Source organism: Canis lupus, chromosome 34, assembly GCF_048164855.1.
Source record: "Canis lupus baileyi chromosome 34, mCanLup2.hap1, whole genome shotgun sequence".
Lineage (NCBI taxonomy): Eukaryota > Metazoa > Chordata > Mammalia > Carnivora > Canidae > Canis > Canis lupus.
The window spans coordinates 7,386,076-7,405,415 of NC_132871.1; the positions used below are offsets into that span (position 1 = coordinate 7,386,076).

The following is a 19,340-nucleotide window of genomic DNA, read 5'->3' on the forward strand; positions in this document are numbered from 1 at the left end:
AGCAGCTGCGTCAGTGGCTTATAGGCTTACTCTTTTCCTAACTCTGTTCAATCTTTTCCCTCTTGCTTCCACAGAATTGAAATATAGTGAGAAAATGAGCAATGGAAGAGACAATTTTGAAAAAAACAAGAGAAAAAGAAAGACACAGGGTAAGGCAATCTGAAGCTGGAGTAGATAGAAGGAAGGGGGTGGCCTGGGCCCAGGAAACTCTTTCCCATTTCTGATGAATGTGAAGGAGATATATCTTCAGCATGGACCAACAGCCAATGCTGGCAACACCAGCCAGGCAAATCCTTCAGTCTTTCACCTGTATCCAGGGCAGGCACGCCACAAACATCATAGCAATGATATGAAGTAAGCATTTCCAAAGAAATGTCCATGGTTAGCCAATATTTGAGGATTGGTTTCATTCTATTTCCTGTTTTAATAGCATAGTTTCAGTTGTTATTTTAATTCTAGACTGAAACAACTCAGAACAACATTTGAAATATTCACTTGGTTTCAAACACAGGGCGGTGTGTGTGTGAGTGTGTGTGTGTGTGTGTGTGTGTGTGTGTTTATTCTGGCTGGCTAACATTACTGAAGTCAAGCAGATAACTTTTCTGTAGCCCTTTAAAAAACAATTAAATAGAGAATTTAACTGATAGACAAAAACCCTATGAAAAATTAATCCAGAAAAATGAAGAGAAAGAGCAGAAGTTGGTCTGTATTCATTTTTGTTAAAATAACCAAAACATACTAACTGGAATGTGTGACCTTCACTATTTCAACAGGGAAAAAAGGAAGTCAACATCTCAAATTGACAATTTTGTTGGAAGCCTCTCTGAAGCAATTTTTAACTTGGTTGGTACAAATGTTTTCTGCCAATTAAAATTGTGCAATATTCTCATAGATTAAAATATTCTTGGCAACTATGTCCCCTTGGAAAAAGTAAAGAGTTGGGTTTTTTAAGTGCTTAATTTAGGAATGTCTTAAGTAGGCCTAACCACTAAATATTCATTTTTAAAATATAATAAACATTTTAAATTACTACTTTGAAGATGAAAATGAAGACCCAGAAATTTCTCCATTATCAAAACGAAACATAAAATAGTCCCTATTGGTTTGCTATATCATTTTACAAGTCTGAGAATTTCTAAAAATTATTAAAGTCATTTCCTGTTGATGTGCTACGAGTTGGGTCTTTTGACCTGCTACAGGTCCAAAGCATTGGAAACATGATTTAAAAAAATCGCTCTCATTTAGGTAATAAAATTTCATCATCAAGTGGTTATGTAAATAAAACAAGGGACAAAGGATATGAAAAACAGATAATTCCCATAAAATTAAATCCACATGAATAATAAATACATGAGGAATAAAGGTAACACAACTCATAAGTCTTAACATGAGGCTCTAGATTCAGGGATTCAAGTCTAGGTTATCACTTCCTAGCTGACTGACTTTGGACAAGTCATTGACCCTTCTATGCCTTTTGATCTACAGTGTAAAGATCTGATATTCTAACTCATAATTGTCATGGTATATGCACTCAATAAATAGTCATTATTACTACTATCAGAAAATAGACTCAACCTCATTAGTAATCAGGAAACTATAAATTAAGATTTAATTTGACCATATTTGAGTGCTACAATTTTATAAAAAAAAAAAAATTAATAGTACCCAGTGCTACCAAGAGAGTAAGGAAGGTACAAATATACACAATGAGTAGAAATAATAAATTGGTTCTGCCACTCTGGACAGCAATTCAGGGTGAAGGAGGGAAGTCGGTTGTAGGAGAAAAGAGAGGGAAATATGCAGATGCAGTATTCCTAAACTCAGTAAAGGACGGTTCCCATCATCATCATCATCTGTTACACCCTACTCTTGCAAGTCATTCACCAGAAGTTGTTCATTTAGATTCTGGATTTGACAAACCAAATTAAGATCAAAAGAAACAATACACAAAAACACCTTGTGTTTATGTGAGTACTCTTCTCATCCAGTGACACAACACTTTTCTTTCGGTGAGGAGTGCCTGTCAATCTTTAAATTGACTCTGTATTTAATAAAACAACCATGGGGTATCTACTGGCTCTATTTATAAATAGTCCTTGTTATATAATACATAATCTAATTTTTTTTTCTTCCTCTCTTTTTTCTACTAGGAAATGGGTCCCAAGATTTCATTCTTATAATCTGAATCAGACTAAATTCATACATTATTATGGTGAGGAAATTCCCTAGGCCACAACCTTTTATACAAATAAATAAGACATTAAATAATATAATAAACTGTTAAGTAGTAGCCATGGCGTGGTGGAAAGAAAACTAGTCCAGTAAAGAAGCCTGAGTTGTGCCATTTTGGGGCCTTAGGCAAGTCTCTTAAGCTGGCTGAGACTCAATTTTCTCATCTGTAAAGCATAAGAATACTATGATTTTCTAAAAGCATAATATAGGAAAAAATGTATCACCACCAGACTGCTGTTTTGTTAATATCTGAAATAACTTTCTTCTCTCAGTTTCTATGGCAATAGAGGCATGACCTGCAGAGGCCTCCCTTGATCTCATCCAAGTTCAAGAAGAACAAGACCTTCAGCAGATCAATGCATGAAATGGGATCCTCCAATCTTCAATATTACTATCATTGGGGGAAAGGGTTAGAAGGGAAGGGAGGGCTGAGAGACCTGAGAGGAAATGATTTTTAAAGGGGATCAAAGTTTATTCCTTTCATTTGATTCTCACAGGGAAAAATAGAGGGATTATAAATCATGCCAGAGGGATGGCCCTGGAAGAGTAGCATTGAGAGAAAGCCAAGAAGGGGGATGAGGTGAAAGTGACAGATGGAAGGAAGCTCAGGCCTCAACCTACTCTAGACCTTAATCTAGCAGAAAAATAATTCCTCATATCTTGAATATGAGGAAATAAGAATGAAGCATGAGCAGGTGTGGTGGCTGAGGATTTCTCCTGTCTCATTCTTGATGTTCTAAGCAAAGTCCCAAGTGACTCCAAGGGCATTTGAGATTTTGAGATTGAGGATTTAACTTGCTCAATAAAAGTTCAAGCTTTAAAGTCATTCAAGATCTGGAATTCGCTCCCTCCTTTCTTTCCTCCTGTGTCTTTCTTCCAACACACACATAATACTACATTTCCACAGATACTTCTTGTGATAATCTTTAACTCCTTCCGTTTTAATGTAGATTAGGACTCTGGAGACAATGCCCAGAGGTCTGGTCTTTCATTCCTTGGGGCCTCTTCATGTGGGACAACTTGTTCTAACAGTTTGAGGCTCCGGGAACAGAGCTTTTGTTATTATTATTATTTTTTAATCTCCGTGAGCAATAGCGCCTTGCTGGTAACTCTGAATGCAATCAGAATCCCCAAAAGAAAAAAAAAAAAAGAATCCCCAAAAGGATGCTCCCTCCTGGAATTATTGCTTCATTTGGGACATTAAAATTATCTATACAGATTGCTAGGTTTCTGAAGGCTTATGTCTGAAACCAGGAAGTCGTACAAGCAACTCAAAGTAAGTGTTCTATAGAATTTTTGCATTCCCAAGGATTTATTCTGGGTAACTCTGGGCAACAGTATAGGAAGTACAGGGAGTACTCATTTGGATCATTAAAAGTGATAAATGTCCACCATTACTTGCTGTCATGGGTTGATGCAATCTGAGAAAGTGTCCCAAAATAATAAATGGTGTTATTTAAAAATTAATTAGGTAATACATAATATTTTTACTTTTATATGTCTTAAGATCCAGAAATTGGTGATGCCCAGTTTAACGTCAACAGGGCAGAATTAGCTGTAGGCAAATTTATGAAAAAGAAAAGTTTTCTTTGGCTCCCTCCAAACATCATTTTTTATTCTCTGCTCTGTCACTTTGTGAAGAACCCACAGCACTTAAATCCGTCTTAATGCCTCCTGGTGGGCCAGATACTCCATGGAGTGTCCTTCTCTGACTGGCCCACCCTAACTAGGGCCTCATTAAGTCTTTACTTCACAGTAACTTCTAGTCAAAATTTAACTTGTCATATATTCTACTCTCATTGGACTCTTTTTTTTTTTTTTTGCTTAAAAATTGTTTATTTTTAAGAAGTTAAAGTCCGTTAAGCATTACTACTCATTGCTTATAATTGCATTATTAAACATTAATATATTAAAAAGAAATTCATAAGATCCACAGTAATTTCCCACAAAAGCATTTACAAGAGTTAGTGACAAAGCATTCGCCAGCAGCACTTACCACTTCAAATGCTGCAAGCAAGGGTTCTGTCATGAATCAAGGCACAATGCCATGTTAGCCATGTTAGGGGGACACAGTAAGGCCACTATGAAATGATGCCTTGAACTCACTCTCTTCAGTATAAATAGATGGAACATTTTATGGATGGAATTAAAGAATCATAGAAATATGACATTACATCCTGCATTTTTCTTCTCTTTGGAAAACATCTGGGGATCCAGCCTTTTGTTCTGGAACACCCCTGACCATAGTTAGCTAAGGGAACAAGAATACTATCCCAAAAAGAGAAAGGACCTCAATTGAATGCCCAGACCTGGATCTTATGGTGATTTCAAGAGATAGTCATGAAAGAGGTAACTACGTCTCACTCATAAGGGAAGAAAAGCGGAAAAAGATTCAGGATAGAAGCCTTGTTTAAAAATAAAGAGTATCAGGCTCCAGGGTGGGGAGCCTGCTTTTCCTCTCCTTTTGCTGCTCCCCCTGTTTGTACTTGCTCCCTTTCTCTCTCTGTTAGAAAAATAAAATTAAAAAAAAAAGAAATGAAAGAAAGGAAGAAAAAAAATAAATGGAGTGTCTTTGACCAGTGATGTTCTTTTTCTTTCTTTTTCTTTCTTTCTTTCTTTCTTTCTTTCTTTCTTTCTTTCTTTCTTTCTTTCTTTCTTTTTCTTTCTTTCTTTCTTTTTCTTTTTTTAGTTTATAAACATCCTTTATTCTGTGGATTAAAAAGGTAAATGTGTCTTATTGATTTCTTCTGCTATTTTTTGTACATTTCTTTTATTGGAGTTCAATTTGCCAGTGTTTTACATACAGTAAAACACCCAGTGCTCATCCCATTAACTGACCCCTTCAGTGCCCGTCACTCAGTCACCCCAATCCCCTGCCCACCTCGCCTTCCACTACCCATTGTTCATTTCTCAAAGTTAGGAGTCTCTCATGATTTGTCACCCTCACTGATATTTCCCACTCATTTTCTCTCTTTTAGCTTTTAATCCCTTTCCCTATTTTTTATATTCTCCGTATGAGTGAAACCATATAATGTTTGTCCTTCTCTGATTGACTTACTTCACTCAGCATAATACCCTCCAGTTCCATCCATACCTTTTGAGAATCTAAGCTTAGCAATTGTGACTGGAAGGTAAGTGGGTTTAATGGAAGCAAATACAGTTTCTCAGTGAATTACTCAGTTTTCCCCGCTAAGAACAAATTATAATATTCTGTAATTATTTCTTATTTCTTTCTGTTTTGTCACTTCTACACATAATACCTAAGGAAAAAACCAGTCTGTCTTTTCTACCCCCAGTTCATAAATTGAATTTCTCCTTATTTTTAGCATTTGGTAAATTCTAAAAAAATCTTTCTCTTCCTCTTCCTCTTGCAACCAGAATTCAGCCTCCAACCTCAATCATTAGAAATCAGAGGCTTCAGAGTAAATAATCTCGACAAAATAAATTCATATCTGTCAAAACATTCAGATCTTGTCAGTGGAGACCTTCTAGCTTACACCATTTTCCCACTGAGCACCAAGGGCATAGTGATCTTGACCTGTGATATCTGAGTGCCTTAAAAAAGAGAGATTACAAGAGAGTTATTAGCTGAATTATATGAAAGGAAAAAGACTTCAATAATAGGGACTTCAATATCCAACTTTTAATAATGGATAGAACAGCAATGCAGAAGATTAGAAACCAAATAGAAGAGTGGAACAACACTATAAACCAAGTAGACTTAACAGGTATCTATATAATACTTCATCCAACAATGACAGAATATACATTTTTCTTAAGTGCATAAGGAAGGTTCTCTAGGATAGATCATATGGGTATCATACCCATAAAACAAATCTCAATAACTTAAAAAGGATAGAAATAATACAAAGTAGGTTTTGTAATTAAAATGGGATAAAAGTAGAATTACAGAAAGGTTAGGAAAATGCACAAATATGTGGAAATTGAACAACACACTCCTGAATTATCAATGGGTCAAAAGAAATCAAGAAAACAAAATATTTTGAGATGAATGAGAATAAAGACACAACATACAAAACTTATGGGATTTATCTAAAGTAGTGCTTAATGAAAAATTTATATCTGCAAATGCTTATATGTAGAAAGAAGATAGATCTTAAATAATACACTTAAGCTTCCACCATAAAACACTAGAAAAAGAAGAGCAAATTAAATCTAAAGGAAGCAAATAAGAATTATTTTATTAATAAAAATTAGAGCAAGAATTAGTGAAATAGGGAATACAAAAAACAATAGTGAAAAATCAATAAAAACAAAACCTAGTTTTTTGTTTGACAAACCTATGGACAGATTAACCAAGAAAAAAAATAGTGAAAATCAAAATACTAGAATTAGAAATAAAATAGAAGATCTTACAATGAAACTTATAGGAAAAAAAGTTTTATAAAGGAATACTATGAACAACTGTACACCAACAAATTATATAATTTGGATGAAATAACAAATTTCTAGGAACACACAAACTACCTGAATTGACTCAATAGAGAATCCCAAAAGATCTATAACAAGTGAAGAAAATTTATTATTAACCAAAACCTATCCACAAAGGAAAGCCAAGCCCAGATGGCTTCACTAGTGAATTATACCAAACAAAGAATTAATACTAATTCTTCACAAATTCTTCCAAAAAATATGAGGAGGGAACACTTCCTAATTAATCACCTTGTATTACTCTGATGCCAAAACCAGACATCACAAGGAAAAAAAAAAAACACTATGGACCAATATCTCTTATGAATATGGATGCAAATATCCTCAACAAAATACTAGCAAATTGAATCCAGTAAAATATTTTTTTTTTAATTATACACCATGACCAAGAGGATTTATCCCAGGAATGCCAGGTTAGCTTAATGTATACAAATCAGTTAATGTAATGCATCACATCAATAGAATTAAAAATAAAAATCAAATGATTATTTCAATAAACTCAAGAAAAGCATTTGACAAAAATCCAAAAACTTTTATGATAAAGACACATGACAAACAAAGAATAGAAGGAAATTTCCTCAATGAAATGATAAAGATCATTTTCAAAAAACACATAGCTAACATCATACATAACGGTGACAGAACAGGTGTTCTTCCCCTAAAATCAGCAACAAGACAAAAATGGCCTTAATTTCAGCACTTTTGTTCAACATTGTGCTGGAGGTTCAAGCCAGGGCAATTTAGGCAAGAAAAATAAATAAAATACATCCAGATTGGTAAAGAAGAAGTAAAACTATCTCCAATCACAGGTGGCATGATATTACTTACATGAAATCCTAAGAAATCCACTGACAAACTATTAAAACTAAAATAAATGAATTCAACAAGTTTTCATAATAGAAAGACAATATATAAAAATCAATTGTAATGGAAAAAACATCCATGATCATGGGTTGGAAGACAATATGGCAATACACCCCAAATTGATCTACAGATTCAACACAATGCTTATGAGAATTTCAGCTGACTTTTTTGTGGAAACTGACAGACTCGTTTTAAAATTCATACAGAATTACATGGGACCCAGAACAGACAAAATGTTTGAAAAACAGGAACAAAGTAGAAGGACTTACACTTCCTGATTTTAAAACTTACTGCAATGCAATGGTAATCAAAACTTTGTAGTAATTGCAAAAGAATAAACATATAGATGAATGGAATAGAATTAAGAGTCAAGAAATAGTCATAGCTCTATTTATTATGACTAATTAGTCATTTTTCTATGGCTAATTGATTTTTGACAACAGTGCCACGACCACTTAATAGTGTCTCAACAAATGGAGCTGCAGTTACTGAATAGCCACATGCAAAACATTGGACCTTTGTCCCACCCCATATATAAAAACTAATTCAAAATGGATCAACAACATAATTGTAAAACTATAAAACTCTTAAAAGAAACTAAATGATAAGTCCCCTTAGATTTGGAGAAGATTCTTGGATATGACATCAAAAGCACAAGCAACAAAAGAAAAAATAGATACACTGAATTTTCATCAAAATCAGAAATGTCTGTGCTCCCAAGGATACCACTGAGAAGGTAAAAAGCCAACCCACAAAAGGGACAAAATAATCAGTCATATATCTGATAAGTGACTTGCATCCAAAGTATACAAGGAACTTTTACAACTCAGTACTAGAGAGACAAATAAGCCTTTTTTATTCTTTTTTAAAAAAAGGAAAAAAAATAAATAAGGAGATGAAATATTTAAATAAACATTTCTCAAAGGGAAATATACAAGTGGGCACCAATCACATAAAAAGATGCTCAACACCATAGTCACCAGAGAAATATAAATTATAACCATGAAATAGCACTTCATACCTACTAGAACATTAGAATCAAAAACCAGAAAATAACAAGTGTTGACAAGGATGTGGAAAAATCAGAACTCTCATACACTGCTGGTAAGAATGTAAAACGGTGCAGCCACTTGGAACAGCAGTTCCTCAAACATTTAAACACAGAGTTACCACATGATCCAGAAATTCTATTTCTTATATATAACCACAAGAATTCAAAGTAGTTATACACAAATATTTAAGCAATACTGTTCACTATACACAAGAGGCAGAAATAACTTCCATGTCCAACTGACGAATGGATAAACAAAATGTGGTATATCCATACCATGCAAATATTATTCAACCACAATAAGTAATAGATTACTGATACATGCTACAGCACAGATAAATCTTATGCTAAGAAAATCCAGTAACAAAAGTCTGCATATTATATTATTCCATTTATAGAAAATATCCAGAATTGACAAATCAATGGAGATAAAAAGTAGATTAGTGGTTGCACAGGGCTGGAGAGAGAGTGAGGAAAACAAGTAGGGAAAGTAATAGCTAAAAAGTGGGTGAGGTTTCTTTTTGAGGTGATGAAAATGCTCTAAAATCTACTGTTGTGACCATATTTTTCTGTGAATATACTAAACTGTAACAAAAGTTACTAATTCCAAACACAAAACAAAATAATTAAATGTCCACAAAATAAATGTTTTATTTCATTTATCATGAAATTTAATATTAATAACAATTTAAGGACCCAGAACAATTTGTAGGTTAGATAGTCTCATTTCAAAATAATTCTCCAGTAAGCACAATGATTCTTTAAGAAATCAGGACTTGGGGGGGAGGGGGAAGAAATCAGAACTAAAAAAAGAAAAGAAAAGAAAAGAAAAAAGAAATCAGAACTAAACACAATTTCAAAAACAAAACTATAAAAACACATTACACCTGTTCACTGTGTAGATGTTACATTTAATGAGACATGTGAGAACACTTAAGAGTGTTTGATATGATGTAAAGCACAATTTCCAAAAGTTAAGTGTTGGACACTAACACACTCTTAAAATGTCCCTACTTTTCCATGTCTTTCACATGCCAGACACTGTGCTGTCAGTAAAAAAAAAAAAAAAAAAAAAGCATTACTAATTTCAACACTATTCCTCTTGACTCAACACATTTTGGTTTCCAGGGACTCTCAGCTCCATCTTTCTCCTCTGGGTTTGATCAAATTGTCATCTTTCAGCACACCAAGGTTTATGCTTTCAGATAAGAAATAAGGAAGATATGAACAAATAAACGACTATAAAATGGATTGAACAGATAAAGCACTACAACATGGATTAGCTCATTTTCATGCAAATGTCTTTATTAAAAGAAAGTGCCTTTGTTTCAAGAAAGGGTTAAATATGCCAAACTATGAATGTCTGAAGTGAAATTGGTATAGTACATAAAATTATTCCTCTTGAGATAAAATTGTAGCTATTAAGTATTTTAAATTTGGCCGATCATCAAGATAGAAAGCTTAGAGATACTTTGGAGACAGATTTTCCTAGGTTTGGATCCCGTCTTTCATATACTAGTTGGATGGTCTTGAGCCAGCTGCCCAAATTCAAATCTCTTACTCACATAAAAGAGAATGAATTATGCATACATCATAACATTATGTGGGGGGGAAAAGGGCTATGCCTAGCAACAGTAGGCATTCAAAAAACTTTTCTACCTTAATATTCTGGAATCTCAATTAAAATAGCAATATTCATAATGGCACCATTGGCCATTCAAGAAATTGATAACTAAAAAGATTTATTTTCTGTTTGATCTAAATACCAGAGATAAAGCAGACACTACTGGAAGACTACAAATACACTCTCTCCCGACTGTTTTATACTCTTTAACCTTTTATAATTTCTTTTTTTTAAATTTTGATTTATTTATGATAGTCACACAGAGAGAGAATGGCAGAGACACAGGCAGAGGGAGAAGCAGGCTCCATGCACCGGGAGCCCGACGTGGGACTCGATCCCGGGTCTCCAGGATCGTGCCCTGGGCCAAAGGCAGGCGCCAAACCGCTGTGCCACCCAGGGATCCCCACCTTTTATAATTTCTAATGAAATAGTTCCAATATAGCTTCCTATGAAAATTGACAAGTATAGACTCTAGAATATGGCAATGACTGGAGTATATGTGATAATAAATAGGCAGGCAATAGCCCCTCAAGCTTCTGACTAAAGTAACTCTGGTCATTTCTTCCTCTCTGGTAAGGCATCTGCAGACTGCCTTACGTCACAGGGATGTGGTGAAGAATCAAAGATCTTTAAAAAACCCAGAAGATGATTATAGGCACCAAATGTCTAATGAACTAATGAATGAATAAATAAAGCACAAAATAACTAAAGGAAGGGAAGGAACAAAGTAAAGATGAAGTTATCTTCAGCTGTAGGATAAACAAAAGGCAACTTGAGTAAGGTCAAGAAAAATTGTTAAGTAGAATAGCTGAGAGAAGCCTTCTAAATGTTTCTGAATATCAGATGTCATTTTGTTCCTTCCAACCTGCATTTCTTTCTATTCCTCACTTTCCTTCACAAATAAACTTGTGGAATTGTACTGTACTTATAATGGAAGGGCACACACACAGTGATAGAAATTTTCTAACAGCGTAAGGTGCAGAAGATAGATTCTGACATTTTCATACGCCTTCTTGGGACCCTCTCAAAGTTAAGCTGAAAAGAACTGGAATCAGGAAGAGATGGGGACTGATTTAGTTAAGTCAATTTCTAAAGTAATCTGGAAATGAACCACATGGAAGATAAAGGGATCTGTTTGCTTGTGTTTGTATTTTCCCTTCTGCAAAATAAGACTATACACTTCCTACCAGTGGAGGAAGAAAACAGATAAAATTTTGAAGATGTCTTTATGGTCAAAATGATTTATGAAATGAACTGTGGCATATAGTCAATCAATACATCAGAATCTACACACAGTGACACCTAGGTGGCTCAGTGGTTGAGCATCTGCCTTTGGCTCTGGGCATGATCCTAGGGTCCTGGGATCGAGTCCCACATCGGGCTCCCTACAAGGAGCCTGCTTCTCCCTCTGCCTGTGTCTCTGTGTCTCTCATGAATAAATAAAATATTTAAAAAAGGAATCTACACACAGAGTTGAAAAACTGCATCATATTTTAAAGTTTCTAAAACTGTGATAAAAATACATAACAGAAAATTTACCATCTTGGAGAGCATGGCCAGGTGGCTCAGACTGAGCTGTTTTCCTTGCCAGTGGATTCCATAGAATGCACTGCCAGTCTCTTGTCTGCTGTCATGACTTCTTCTGATATGCCAGTGAAAGAACTGGAGAAACATGCCTCAGGCAAAAGCTTTTGAGCTGATTCTCAGCCCTCATTCAAAAGAATCCATCCCAGAACTCCCCATTCTCCTTCCAAAAAAGAAGGATTCTTTCCCTGTAGGAAATTCAGAAGAAATTAGAAGCTGCAGAAGAATGACTCAAGTCCCATGAAGCTGAGGTCTTGAAGCAGCTTGCTGAGAAATGAAACCATGAGAAAGAAGTGCTTCAAAAAGCAACAGAAGAAAAGAATAAATTCAGTAAATGGTGGGAGAAAAGCTGACCCACAAAATGGAAGCCAACAAAGAGAATCAAGAGGTACAGACGGCTGCCAAACTGGAGCGCCAGAGAGAGGACGCGTGACTTGATCCTGTTGACAAAACTGATGCTGACTAATTTGTTCTGAGAACTGACTTTCTCCCCTTCCCCTTCCCAAATACCCAAAGACTGTACTGGTCAGTATCATTTTATTTTTGCCCTCCTGTCCAATATTCTAGAAACTGATGCAGGACTGTATAGGTAGATCTAGACTGTTCGATGTTTTAGGGGCCAAAGGGGAAATAGAGTGTTGCACTCTTTTTCTAAAGTATCGAAGTCTTTCTAACATAGCTATTTTTTCTTGTTGCATCTTTTCCACTTTAGTACACTTTGGCGTCCTGGGGTAGTGGCTAGTACCATACTGGTTCTGTGAAAACATGTTTGTGAAAAGAGTATGTAGTGACTTCTTTCAAACTACCTGATGCTTAATATCTGTTCACTTTTAAACCCCAATTCTGTCCTGATCTTACCAGATGCTACTAGATCTGAATGGTTAATAAGACCTCAGTGCTGTTGAGAGAAAAACATTCACCATCTTAACCATTTTAAAATTTCTAGTTCAGTAGTTTTAAGTATATCCATATTATTGTGAAACAGATGTCTAGAACTTTTTCATCTTGCAGATCTGAAACTATAGCCATTAAACAGCTCTCATGTCCCCCAGCCCCTGATAACCACCACTCTTTCTGTTTCTATGAATTATATTTTTTTTTACATCCCTCACATAAAAAGAACCATATGGTATTTGTCCTTTTGTGACTGCCTTATTTCACTCCGCATAATGTCTTCAAGGTCCATCATGTTGTAGCATATGCAAACATGGAAGAAGAGCTCCTTCCTTTTTAAGGCTGAATAATGTTCCATTGTATGTATATACCACATTTTATTTATCCACTCATCTGTTGATAAACATCTGGATTGCTTCTACTCTTAGGAACTGTGACTAGTGTTGCTATGAACATGGATATACAAATATCTCTGAGTTCCTACTTTCAATTCTTCTGGATATACATCCAAAAGCAGTATTATTTAATCATATGATATAGTTCTATTTTTAACTTCTAAGGAACTGCCATAGTTTTCCATAGCAATCCCATAAATAATGTAACAAGGGTTCCAATTTCTCTACATACTCACCAACATTTATTATTCTCTGTGTATTTTTAATATTATTAGGTATGCTAATGGGTATGAGGTAATATATGTCATTGCTTTTTTGATTTGCATTTTCCAGGCAATTACTAATGTTGAGCATCTTTTCATGTGCTTGTTGGCCATTGTATTTCTTATTTAGAGAAATGTCTATTCAAGGTCTTTTGCTTATTTTTAATCAGAATATATGATTTTTGTTGTTGTGTTGCAGCAGTTCTTTATTTATTCTGGATATGTCAATCACTTATCACATATATAATTTGCAAATATTTTCTCCCATTCTGTAACTTGCCATTTCACTCTGTTGATTGAGCCTCTTGACACCTAAGTTTTTCAGTTTAATGCAGTCCTATTTTTCCCTTTTTGTGTTTTCTATGTTTTTGGTGTCATATTCTAAGAAATCATTGCCAAATTCAACATGATGAAGTTTTCCCTTTTTGTTTTCTCCTAAGAGTTTTATAGACCTAGGCCTTATCTTTATGTCTTTAATCTAGTTTAATTTTTGTATCTGGTAAAAGATAAGGGTCCAATTTAACTCTTATGTATATATACCTGGTTTTACCAAAAATAAAATTGTGGAGGAGACTGTCTGTTCCACTTGGGTAGTCTTGGCACCCTTGTCAAAGAGCATGGGACTATATAGGTAAGGATTTACTCCTGGGCTCTCTATTTTGTTGATCTAGTTGACTGTCTTTATACTAATGCCACACTGTTTTGATCTGTGATTTTGTTATAGGTTTTAAAATCAAGAAGTAGGAGTCCTCCAACTTTTTCTTTTTATCTCAAAATTGTTTTGGCTATTCAAAGTCCATTGGGAACCCATAAGAATTTTAGGATAAATTTTTATATTTCTTCAAAAAAAAATGGTGTTAAAAAAAATGGTGTTCAGGGGGATCCCTGGGTGGCTCAGCGGTTTAGCACCTGCCTTCGGCCCAGGGTGTGATCCTGGAGTCCTGGGATCGAGTCCCATGTCGGGCTCCCTGCATGGAGCCTGCTTCTCCCTCTGCCTGTGTCTCTGCTTCTCTCTATATATATCTCTCATGAATAAATAAATAAAATCTTTAAAAAATGGTGTTAAAAAATGCTGTTGGAATTTTGAGATTGCATTGAACCTGTACATCACTCTTTGTACTATGGACATATTAACAATATTAAGTCTTCCAATCCATGAATATGAGATCTTTCCACTTATTTGTATTCTGTTAAATGTGTTTTAGTAGTGCTTTGTGGTTTTCACTGTACAAATCTTTCACCTCCTTGGTCAGATTTATTCCTAAGTATTTTATTCTTTTTGATGATATTGTAAATGTAGTCGTTTTCTTGTTTTCCTTTTTTTGGATTATTCATTGTTGTATCTGATAGGTTTTTAAATAATTCACCATCAGCTGTCCTCCTTTTTGCCATGATTCCTTTTTTTTTTTTTTTTTTTTTTTTTGCCATGATTCCTTTCTATGGTAGGTCCACTTACTCATGAGGCAGAAAAGGATGCCAGGGTCTGTGTTCCTCTGATGTATACCGACTTCACTGTCACCATTCTTCCTGTTTCCAACCATGGTGACTTCAGTACTTCAGGAGAACAGAATCAAAACAGAGAATCAATCAAGATGGTAACATAGGAGGCTCCTGAGCTTTGCTCCTCCTATAAATATACCAAATATACAGCTATACAAGGAGCAACTGCCTGTGGAAAAGATTTAGAAACTAGATGAGTTACTCCCATATATCAGGCAAATGAGAAAATACATTGAAATGGGTAGGAAAGGCTGAACACATTTTTGCCATAAAACCCACACTTAGTACAGTGCCATATAATCAGAATGGAACTCCCAACAGCCAAATTCTTCCCAAGGAGCAAAGAGGGGGTTGGGATCCCAAGTCTAACACTCCAACTTTTAAGATGCCCACATTTGAGACAGACTCCCAAACAGCTGGTTCTGAAAGCCACTGGGGCTTTCCTCCATGAGACCCACAAGATTGTATCAAACAAAAAAGCAGTTCTTAACTGGCTATCCCAGCCTAAACACAGCATAGAAAGAACAGGCAAAAAATATCCACACCTCCCTTTTATTCCCTGAAAAGGCTTTATCTGCATATTTCAAAGCTGTTGCCTGTAATTTAGCAGGCATCAAGGGCTCTGATCCTCCCTCACAGACTAGGAAAGCTGGCACATATTTCTCCCATCTTCTCCCTCCAGCCTACTTCAAGTCACCAGTGTTCCCTGAGAAAAGTTTACATACACATCCATACCTCAGTTTTTGCAGCTGCTGACCAAGGGATGGGTCTCTGTTTTGCCTGGCTCTGACAGCCAGTGGAATTTCCATTCATGAGTCCCACAGGGATGCAGCAAATAACGAAGCAAATCTTAACCAGCTATAACCTAGAGCTCAACACAAAGGAAGGAGGCAAAAATGCTCATCTTCCAGTCTTTTTCTGAAAGGGATTTATTTGCATACTTTAAAATCTGCCGCCTGAGGGCCAGGATTCTGATTTAGCATCTATCTAGTGGCTGGAAGCCATCATCTCCAGACACTGGGAAAAGCAATAGATAGCTCCCTTGTCTTCTCCCTCCAGCCTGCTCTAAGTCACTCACCAGGATTTCCCTGGAAGGAGCTTATGCAAGTTTGCATTCCAACTTTTACAGCTGCCACTCAAGGGATAGATTCACAAATCACGTGGCTCTCAAAGCCAGTGGGGCTACCATTCGCCAAGTCCCACAGGGGGAGGAAACAAGAAATCATAACTTGCATCCCTCCAGGGCTCAACACAGTAGAAGCAGGCAAAAATGCTCCTCTCCACGTTTTGCTTGAAAGGGATCTAGCTGTACACTTTAAAAGCTCATGACTGAGCTCAGGCTTCTAACTTTAATACATACCTAGGGCCTCACTGTAACAAAAGTACATACTTTCCCAGCTTCTGACTCAGATTCCAGCTTCTAATCAATCTACATCTGGTGCCAACTGTAATCTTGCCTTTTGGAACACCTTAACCACTGGGAGCCACTAAAACAAAGAAGGTATCTTGGTCGATCACAAAGGTTTGAGAAAAAAAAAAAAAACCAAGAGCTTGGCCACGCTGATTAACAAGGTTGATCTCCTACATGAGATACTATGACAAGAGTGCAACAAGTGACTATTTTATATAACATACAGAAACCAATGAAATCTAGGAAAATTAACAAAGAAATATGTATCAAACAATAAAACAAGATAAAACTCCAGAAACACACCTTAATGAAATGAAGATAAGTCATTAACCCGACAAAGAGTTCAAAATACTGGTGATAAAGTTGCTCACTGTAGTCAGAGGAACAATTCAGTGAAAATTTTGACAAATAGAAAATGGAGTGTCAATCAGAAATCACAGAACTGAAAAAAACAATAACTGATCTGAAAATTTCAACAAAGGGATTTGAAGCAGAGTATATAAAGCAGAAAAATAGATCAACAAATTCAAAAGACAGGGTAGTGGAACTCAACTAACTAGAAATTAACAGAAAAAGAAATGAAAAGAGAGTGAAATAGCTTAAGAAACTTATGAGACACCATCAAATAGGCCGATATTCATACTATAGGGATCCCAGGAGAAGACAAAAACAGAAAGCTTACTCAAGGAAATAATGGCTAAAAACCCCCTAAGGAAAGAAACAGACACCAGTAAAAGGATCCCAGAGAGTAAAAAATAAGAGAAGTCCAAAGAGACCAGGAAGGAGTTAGATGATATAGTCAAAGTAATAGGAGGACAAAGACTGTCAAGCAAAAATACCCTACCTGACAAAGCTGTCCTGCAGAACTGAGAGATAGAGCTTCCCAGACAGATAAAAGCTGACAGAGTTTAATACCACTGGACCAGTCTTACAGAAAATGTTAAAGTGACTTTTTCAAGCTAAAAAAAAAGGGTACTAATCAGTTACATTAAAACATATGAAAAGATTAAATTCAGTGGTAAAGGCAAATATATAGTTAAATGAAGAATAATGTTGTAATGGTGGTAGGTAAGTCATTATTAAGTCTAGTATGAAAGTTAAAGGACAAAGTATGAAAAATAAATATAACTACAAAAATTTGTTAATTGATATGCAATGTGAACAAAAAGATGTAAACTGTGATATCAAAAACACAGAATGTTGGGAGGAACTAAAAATCATAGCACTTTTCTATGCACTCAAAATAAAGTTCCCAGATAAAAATAGGCTGTTGTAATTTATATAAGCCTTATGTTAACTACAACGCAAAAGCTATAGTAGATACATAAAAATAAGGAGAAAGAAATCTAAGCAGAGTATTACAGAAGATCATCAAATTACAAAGAAAGAGAGTAAGAGAGACAAAAAAGAACAAAGGATTTACAAAAGAACCAGAAAACAACATAGCAACAGTGAGTTCACACCTATCAATAATCACTTTAAATATAAACGGACTAAAATTCTCTAATCAAAATATATACAGTAGGCGAATGTAAAAAAAAACCAGACCCAGGGCAGCCCGGGTGGCTCAGCGGTTTAGCACCACTTTCAGTCCAGGGCGTGATCCTGGAGACCTGGGATCGAGTCCCACGTCCGGTTCCCTGCATGGAGCCTGCTTTTCCCTCTGCCTGTGTCTTGCCTCTCTCTCTCATGAATAAATAAAATCTTTAAAAAAAACCAGACCCAACTATATGCTGCCTAAAAGAGACACAACAGCTTTAAGGACATTCACAGACTGAAATTGAAGGGATGGAAAACGATATTCCATGCAAATGGAAGCCAAAAGAAAGAAGACAGAGGAGCTATATTTATATCAAACAAAACAGACTTAAACCAATGACTATAACAAGAGACAAAGAAAATCGTTATTTAATGATAAAAGAAATCAATTTCATCAAGAGAATATCATATTCAATATCATATTCAATTTCATCAAGAGAATATCATATTTGTAAATATTTATACAACCAATATAGAAGCAAATAAATATATAAAGCTTACATTAACAGATATAAAGAAAGAAAAAAACAGTAATAGCAGGAGACTTCAATAATCCACTTTCAACAATGTATAGATCACTCAGACAAAAAATTAATAAGGTAATATTCGAGTTAAAGGATACATTGGAGCATATATAAAGCAGTTAAAGGATACATTGGACCAGTATATACAAAACATTCTACCAACAGCAGAACACACATTTTTCTCAAGTATACATGTAATCCCCTCCAAAATGTATCATACAGTAAGCCACAAAACAAGTCTTAATAAATTGAAATCATATCAAATATTTTCCAACCACAATGGTATGAAACAAGAAATGGATAATAAAACTGGAAAAGTCACAAAAGTGACTGAAAAACATGTTCCTGAACAACCAATACGTCAAAGAAATAAAAAAAATAAAATAATCTTGAGACAGGGGCACCTGAGTGGCTCAGTAGTTGAGCATCTGTCTTTGGCTCAGGTCATGATCCTGGGGTCTTGGGATCAAGTCCCGCATCAGGCTCCTTGCTGGGAGCCTGCTTCTCCCTCTGCCTGTGTGTCTGCCCCTCTCTCTGTCTTCATGAATAAATAAAATCTTAAATAATAAAAATGATCTTGAGACAAATGAAAATAGAAAAAGAACACGCCCAGACTTATGGAATGCAGTAAAAGCAGTTCTAAGAGGGAATTAGAATAATAAATAATTTATTAAATAAATTATTAAATAGTAATAAATCAAGTAAAAAGAAAGATCTCAAACAACCTAACTATACATCACATGGACCTAGAAAAAGAACACACTAAATCCAAAGCTGGTAGAAGAAATAACAAAATTTAAAGTAGAAATAAATGAAATAGAGACTAGAAAGACAATAGAAAAGGTCAAAGACATTAAGACCTGTCTTTTTTGAAAAGTTAAACAAAATAGACACTTTTACTAAACCTCCTAAGGAAGAAAAACTCAAATATATAAAATTAGAAATCAAAGAGGTGACATTAAAATTGACACCAGAGACATATAAAGTATCAGAAGAGACTACTATAA

The 19,340-nt window shown here is 35.3% G+C and overlaps 1 protein-coding gene across 1 annotated transcript in view; it reads right to left on the reverse strand.

Annotated features, from left to right (window-relative positions):
- The window catches only part of LOC140624535 (uncharacterized), a 332,074-nt gene that overhangs the window by 290,767 nt on the left and 21,967 nt on the right, over positions 1-19,340 (reverse strand). Inside the window, exon 4 of the mRNA XM_072811446.1 lies at positions 14,816-14,913. Within this exon, the coding sequence (XP_072667547.1) occupies positions 14,816-14,913 (98 nt within the window). The remainder of the gene's footprint in view (positions 1-14,815; positions 14,914-19,340) is intronic.